The 7,927-nt window shown below is 38.0% G+C and overlaps 1 protein-coding gene across 1 annotated transcript; it reads left to right on the top strand.

Moving 5' to 3' along the window:
• Positions 1–3,300: 3,300 nt before the first annotated feature.
• LOC131631466 (uncharacterized) lies at positions 3,301–7,701 on the top strand. Its single transcript, XM_058902260.1, has 5 exons — positions 3,301–3,756; positions 3,820–4,851; positions 5,107–5,965; positions 6,065–6,415; positions 7,124–7,701. Exons 1-5 carry the CDS (start codon positions 3,301–3,303, stop codon positions 7,699–7,701), a joined length of 3,276 nt encoding a protein of 1,091 aa, XP_058758243.1.
• The last annotated feature ends 226 nt before the right edge of the window (positions 7,702–7,927 follow it).

A 7,927-nucleotide genomic window follows, 5' to 3' on the forward strand; every position in this document is an offset into this window, starting at 1 on the left:
TGATACATTGTCTATTGGATCTGATATATTCTATATGGCTTATATGGCTCTGATACATATTTTGTGTTCTGATACACATTTTATGTTCTAACTCATTCATGCTGACTTTTGTCGTTTAGTTTTGTTCTGTAACATTTCAGGATGTAGAGATGCTCTGATGATGCTCTGGTACATTCAACAATGTTCTGATACAATCTAGCATGAAGTGATGTAAGAAGAAATTCAAAGCTCTGAAGCTATCTGAGGGAAGCAGAAATCAGAAGCTGTGAATGTTCTAAAGATCCAGAAAACTCAAGTTCTGAAGCTGTCCTAAATGGAAGCATGAATCAGAAGCTGTGAATGTTCTGAAGATCAAAGAAATTCAAGTTCTGAAGCTGTCCTAAATAGAAGCAGGAATCAGAAGCTGTGAATGTTCTGAAGATCAAAGAAATTCAAGTTCTGAAGCTGTCCTAAATGGAAGCAGGAATCAGAAGCTGTGAGTGTTCTAGGGATCTAAAGAAATTCAAGTTCTGAAGCTGTCCAATGGAAGCAGAAGTCAGAAGCTATGAATTATCAGAAGACAGAAGCTTATGTGATCGTTGTAACGCCCGTTTTATTTCGATTAATTTAAATTATATTATTTAATTGCGTCTCGTTAAATTAGAGAGAATTCGGGTATATCGGGTAATTTTATTTAGTCGGAATAATTTACCGTTAGCTGCGAAAATAAATAAAATAGATGAGAATTATTAAGAGTTATTAATAATTAGAATTATTTAATTAGGCCAAAAGAATTGAATTAATTAGTAAAAAGGGAGGTGTTATACTAGTAAAGTCCAAACCAATTAATTAACTACTAAATGATCTAGTTAGTAAAGTAGTGGTAGTAGTGGAAAAAAACAAATTTTTAACGTGCTGTGAGTAGAAATTGGAAGAATAGGAGAAAACTTCCATTGGAGAGGAATTTAACAGTGCTGAAAAAGTCACCGGAATTCAAATCGGAGACCGGAATCGGAAGTTTAGAGCTGCCCTCAATCCATAGGTAAGGGTGGGTTTCAATTTTATAACCGTGAGGGTGATATTCTCATGATTGGGATTAAATTATAGGGTTTAGTTTAAGTAGTTTGAAGATGTGGGGGAACAATCGTTGTTGGAAATTATTATCTACTTGCCTTGTTTTGTTCCTGTTAAAATGTTTGCATTTGATTCTATAATTATTTGCTCTGTTGAAGCTGTGTTGATTTCCCTGTGTAATTCCTATGATTAGTATGAAATAGAATTATACTACTGGAACTGGTACTTGTGTATACCATGAATTATTCATTACAGGAAAGTGGAGAAAAATGGACAGCCCTTGTATGCATTGAAGGCACTAACGTGCCACTAGGTACCCCATGTACCTTTCTCCCTTTTCATAGTGCCAATCGGCACTTTATGTTCCACCATTTTTTTTTTATATTTTATCCTATTACCCTTAGTTAGTATTAATAGTAGTATATTAAGATCATGTATCATGACAATTAGAAGAATGAATATATACTAGTAATCCTTAGTAAAATATTAGGTAAATGAATAATGATAAATAGAAATTTATATATTTCATGTTAGTACCATATAATCACAGTAGAAACAATAATATAGATATGCAATAACAACTAGGTGATAATAAGATAAGGGTTATTCATATAGCAGAAAGAACAGCGAGAGATGTAGCCTAACAGGAACACACAGTGTTAATAAAATTCAATTAGAACTGCTAGATAAATTCAGTGTAGTTTGATATTTTATTAAACCAAATTTTAGAATAGTAGTAGCAGTAGGGAAAATATGACAGCAGCAGAATTTTTGGTTATTTCAGTCGTAGTAACCGATTTAAGCGGTATAATTACTTGCTCCGAATTGAACGAAATTTTACCGGCTGACTAAGTATAATTAGTAGGTAAATATTATGTAATTATTTTGTGTAATTTCTTGGCATTATGTAAAATGCGATCGTGTTGGAATTGATGCTAATACGCATAATTAATTAATTAGTGTGATGTGGTGTATTGCTGTTTTTGTGTTATTAAGCCGTGAAATCGATACTAATTGACTGTGTTGAATTATTATGCTTCGTTTATGGACATGTTGTGATGGTAGGCCTATGGCCTTGTTGAAATCGTTGTGGTTTCGTCGGTCGTGGTCCATATTGTTGCATATCATAGCATCTCATTATTTGGTTGGCCCACAGTGGCATATTTTTAAGGAGCTGTCCTTAGCCCGTTGTGGAAAATTGTTTGGTGACCCATAATGGAAGATGTTTTAAGGTGGTGGCCTTGTCCCATTATGGAAGATGTTTTAAGGTGGTGGCCTTAGCCCGTAGTGGCAAACATTTTGGTGGCCCCATGTGGCAAAACGGTGGGAGTTTATCTCCGAAATGGTACCACATGCATGTGCATTCGTTGAGTCACATGTTGTCACATTATTTATGCTGTTTGAATAATGTTTTGATTGCTGAATTTTATAGGAGATGTTTGGATATGAATTCTACTTCTGATCGTTGACGATATTTGATAACGGCTAAGACTATTATGCTATAATTTGACCTTGACATGATGTTTATCATGCTATATGTTATATTGTTGATATCTCACCCTTTACGTGGTTTGTTACCTCCGTTTGGTGGTAACTTGCAGGTAATCAGGAATGAAGCGTTGCTTCGTTTAGGTGTCGTTGGTCGCTCTGATACGTAGCACTCTTGGGGGGATGAACGCATGTCTTTTATCGCATCTTTAGTACTTATTAGCTGCTGAATTTTAGTAGCATTTCCATAAAAAAAAATTTTGCTATTTGTTTGGTTGAATACACTAAACCGATGAATCGGTAGTGCTGAATTTTTATGTTGGAAATGTTGTGTTTTGTTGAGTTTATGCAAGAAACATGCTGAATTTTTATGATGTTTGAATGCAAAAACCTTATAGTTGCATGATTTTGGTTGTTTACGAATGTGTTAAAGTAAATTACTTTCCGCTGCAAATTAACAGGTTATTTTATACTCAGATAAACAAACAAGTTATTGCCGTTGGTTCGTCCATATGTGCTATGTATTTTATGAAAAATTTGACAGGTGTATGTTTTGTTTCTTGGTTGAAAATGTGACATCTCTATTGATGAACTCTGATTTTATTTAATTATACGTTGGGTAGAAAATGGGTGTTACATTAGTGGTATCAGAGCAGGTCGTTCCGTCCGACCAAGTTATCGAGTCAGTCGTCGTGTCTAACAATCGAGCATTGTTATTTGTGAGATCTGACTGTTGTTTTGTTGCATTTTTTAGTTGAAATGGCTGGAAGGAATGATGCTGCGATTGCTGCTGCCCTACAAGCTATGGTTAATGCAATGGAGAATCAGCCTAACCCTGCTGGAGATGCTGGAACTCGCAGCTTGGCAACGTTTCAGCGAGAGAAGCCGCCTACCTTCAAGGGTAAACATGATCCTGATGGTGCACTGGACTGGTTGAAAGAAATTGAGCGGATCTTTCGTGTGATGGATTGCACACCAGATCAGAAGGTTCGTTATGGGACTCATATGCTGGAAGTCGAAGCTGATGACTGGTGGCTAGAGACTCGTCCAATATTGGAAGCTGCAGGTGAAGAGATTACTTGGGATGTGTTACGTAGGGAGTTCCTGAGGAAGTACTATCCGGAAAGTGTTCGTGGAAAGAAGGAGATTGAGTACCTTGAGCTGAAGCAAGGGAATATGTCGATTACTGAATATGCTGCAAAGTTCAAGGAATTGGTTTAGTTTTATCCTCACTACAACCCTGCTACTGCTGAGTTCTCTAAATGTGTGAAATTTGAGAACGGGTTGAAGTCTGACATCAAGAAAGCAATTGGATATCAGAGAATCCGCAACTTGGATTTGTTGGTTGAAAGCTGTAGGATTTATGAAGAAGACAGCACTGCTCATTATAAGCTGATGAATGAGAGGAGAGGTAAGTCACATCAGAATCGTGGCAAGCCTTATGATCCTCCAGCTGGTAGAGGAAAACTGAGACCAAATGATAACAAAAGGACTAGTAGGGGAGATGCTCCTGTTGGTATTGTTTGTCATAATTGTGGAAAACCTGGTCACAAGAGTAATGTGTGTAGAACTGGTGTTGTGAAATGTTACCGATGCGGTGAACCAGGACATATTGCTACTGATTGCAAGCGTAAGGGAGTGGTTTGTTTCAATTGTGGTGAAGAAGGACATACGCGTGACAAATGCCAAAAGCCGAAGAAGAATCATACCAGTGGGACAGTGTTTGGTTTAGCTGGAAGTCAAGCTTCCAGTGATGACAAACTCATTCAAGGTACTTGTTTCATTAATAGAATTCCTTTACTTGCTATTGTTGATACTGGGGCTTCACACTGCTTTATTGCCGCTGATTGTGTTGAACGTTTGGGTCTTGTGTTATCTAATATGAATGGGGAGATGGTAGTTGAGACTCCAGCTAAGGGATCAGTGACTACATCTCTTGTATGCTTGAAATGTCCTTTGTCAATATTTGATAGAGATTTTCTTATTGACTTAGTCTGTTTGCCTTTAAGTGGAATGGATGTAATCCTCGGTATGAACTGGTTAGAATATAACCGCGTTCATATTAACTGTTTTGATAAGTCAGTGAGATTTTCTACTCTTGAAGAGGAGGGAGACGGTTTGCTATCTAAGAAACAGATGAGGCGGCTGTTACTTGAGGATGCTCAAGTATTTGCCTTGGTAGCATCATTATCCGTCGAGAATCAAGCGATAATTGATGAATTGCAAGTTGTTTGTGAATTTCCTGAAGTGTTTCCAGATGAAATTCCTGAAGTTCCTCCGGAACGAGAAGTTGAATTTTCTATTGACCTTGTACCTGGTACTAGACCCGTGTCTATGGCACCGTACAGGATGTCTGCATCTGAATTGGTGGAGTTGAAGAAACAGTTGGAAGACTTACTTGAAAAGAAATTTGTAAGACCAAGTGTGTCGCCGTGGGGAGCACCAGTATTGTTAGTAAAGAAGAAAGACGGAAGCATGAGGTTGTGTATTGATTACAGGCAGCTGAATAAGGTGACAATTAAGAATAAGTATCCACTTCCAAGAATTGATGACTTGATGGATCAGCTGGTTAGTGCTCGAATATTTAGTAAGATTGATTTGAGGTCGGGTTATCATCAGATCAAAGTAAAAGATGATGATGTTCAGAAGACAGCGTTCAGGACTAGATATGGACACTATGAGTATACTGTAATGCCTTTTGGTGTTACTAATGCGCCGGGAGTCTTTATGGAATATATGAATCGTATATTTCATGAATATTTGGATCGGTTCGTGGTAGTATTTATTGATGATATCTTAATTTATTCTAAGTCGAAGGAAGAACACGTTGAGCACTTGAGATTAGTATTGCAAGTCTTGAAAGAAAGGAAGTTGTATGCAAAACTGTCGAAGTGTGATTTCTGGTTGGAGGAAGTTAGCTTTCTTGGTCATGTTATATCAGGTGATGGAATTGCTGTAGATCCATCTAAAGTTGATGTTGTGTTGCAATGGGAAACTCCGAAGTCGGCAACTGAGATTAGAAGCTTTTTGGGACTTGCTGGTTATTACAGAAGGTTTATTGAAGGTTTTTCTAAGTTGGCTCTTCCATTGACTAAATTGACTTGTAAAGGTAAAACTTTTGTATGGGATGCTCAATGCGAAGAAGGTTTTATAGAGTTGAAGAAGAGATTGACATCTGCTCCAGTGTTGACATTGCCTAATCCAGAAGAACCGTTTGTTGTATACTGTGATGCTTCTAAGTTTGGTTTAGGGGGTGTATTGATGCAGAATAATAAAGTAGTTGCTTATGCGTCGAGGCAGTTGAGAATACATGAGAAGAATTATCCTACGCATGATTTGGAACTTGCTGCAGTTGTGTTTGCCCTAAAGATTTGGAGACATTATCTGTATGGCTCAAGATTCGAAGTGTTCAGTGACCATAAAAGTTTGAAGTACTTATTTGATCAGAAAGAACTGAACATGAGACAACGAAGGTGGTTAGAGCTGTTGAAGGATTATGATTTTGGTTTAAATTATCATCCAGGAAAAGCGAATGTTGTAGCTGATGCCTTAAGTCGAAAGACTTTGCATATGTCAGCAATGATGGCTAATGAGTTGGACTTGATTGAGCAATTTAGAGATATGAGCTTAGTATGCGAAGTGACATCGAAGAGTGTGAAGTTGGGTATGTTGAAGATTAATAATGATTTTCTGGACAGCATTAGAGAAGCTCAGAAGCATGATGTGAAATTAGTAGATTTGATGCCTGGAGTTGATCATTTAGAGAGTGATGATTATCAGTTGGATGCGCAAGGCGTGCTGAGATTTCGTGGTCGTATTTGTATTCCTGATAATGCAGATATGAAGAAGGCAATTCTTGAAGAGAGTCACAGAAGTAAGTTGAGTATTCATCCAGGAGCGACTAAAATGTATCGTGATTTGAAGAATCTGTTTTGGTGGCCTGGTATGAAGCGTGATGTAGCACATTTTGTTTATGCATGTTTGACTTGCCAGAAGTCGAAAGTTGAGCATCAGAAACCTGCTGGGTTGATGCAACCGTTAGAAATTCCAGAATGGAAATGGGATAGCATTTCGATGGATTTTGTAACGGGTTTGCCGAACACTTTGAGAGGATGTGATTCTATTTGGGTGATTGTTGATAGGCTTACAAAGTCAGCTCACTTTATTCCTATTAACATCACTTTTCCGATATCGAAGTTGGCTGAGATCTATGTTAGAGTGATTGTTAAGTTGCATGGTGTTCCGTTATGTATTGTGTCGGATAGAGATCCGAGATTCACTTCTGCATTTTGGAAGAGTTTGCAAGAGGCATTGGGTTCGAAGTTGAGGTTGAGTTCAGCATATCATCCTCAGACAGATGGTCAGACTGAGCGAACCATTCAGTCCTTAGAGGATTTGTTGAGAGCATGTGTTCTCGAAGAAGGTGGTTCTTGGGATACTTATCTGCCATTGATAGAGTTCACTTATAATAACAGTTACCATTCTAGTATCGGAATGGCACCGTTCGAGGCGTTGTATGGTCGGAGATGTAGGACTCCGGTATGTTGGTATGAATCTGGTGAGAGGGTAGTACTTGGACCAGAAATTGTTCGGGAGACTACTGAGAAGGTGAAGCTAATTCGAGAAAAGATGAAAGCGTCTCAGAGTAGACAGAAAAGTTATCATGATAAGCGCAGAAAGGATTTGGAATTTGAAGCTGGTGATCATGTGTTTTTAAGAGTCACACCTGTGACAGGAGTTGGTAGAGCTTTGAAGTCTAAGAAGCTTACTCCTCGCTTTATTGGCCCGTATCAGATATTGGAAAGAGTTGGAAAGGTTGCTTATCGGGTGGCGCTGCCGCCTAATTTGTCGAATCTGCACGATGTATTCCATGTATCGCAACTCCGGAAGTATATTTCAGATCCGTCGCATGTCATTCCTATGGACGATGTGCAAGTACGTGACAATCTTACCGTGGAAACGATGCCTGTGAGAATTGAAGATCGGGAAGTAAAGACGTTGAGAGGAAAAGAGATTGCTTTGGTTAAAGTAGTCTGGTTAGGAGCTGCCGGAGAAAGCTTGACGTGGGAATTGGAAAGCAAGATGCGGGATTCTTACCCCGAGCTATTTGATCGAGGTAATTTCGAGGACGAAATTCTTTTAAGTAGGGGAGAGTTGTAACGCCCGTTTTATTTCGATTAATTTAAATTATATTATTTAATTGCGTCTCGTTAAATTAGAGAGAATTCGGGTATATCGGGTAATTTTATTTAGTCGGAATAATTTACCGTTAGCTGCGAAAATAAATAAAATAGATGAGAATTATTAAGAGTTATTAATAATTAGAATTATTTAATTGGGCCAAAAGAATTGAATTAATTAGTAAAAAGGGAGGTGTTATACTAGT

The sequence above is a fragment of the Vicia villosa genome, unplaced genomic scaffold (assembly GCF_029867415.1).
Source record: "Vicia villosa cultivar HV-30 ecotype Madison, WI unplaced genomic scaffold, Vvil1.0 ctg.000830F_1_1, whole genome shotgun sequence".
In the NCBI taxonomy this organism is placed as follows: domain Eukaryota; kingdom Viridiplantae; phylum Streptophyta; class Magnoliopsida; order Fabales; family Fabaceae; genus Vicia; species Vicia villosa.

Bases quoted from the DNA above. Each gene is read 5' to 3' on its own strand.
- LOC131631466 (XM_058902260.1), top strand. From the start codon at position 3,301: ATGGCTGGAAGGAATGATGCTGCGATTGCTGCTGCCCTACAAGCTATG. The intron at 4,852-5,106 runs GTACCTGGTACT...TTGATGGATCAG, and splicing joins TTGAATTTTCTATTGACCTT to CTGGTTAGTGCTCGAATATT. The intron at 6,416-7,123 runs GTAAGTTGAGTA...TACTTGGACCAG, and splicing joins TCTTGAAGAGAGTCACAGAA to AAATTGTTCGGGAGACTACT.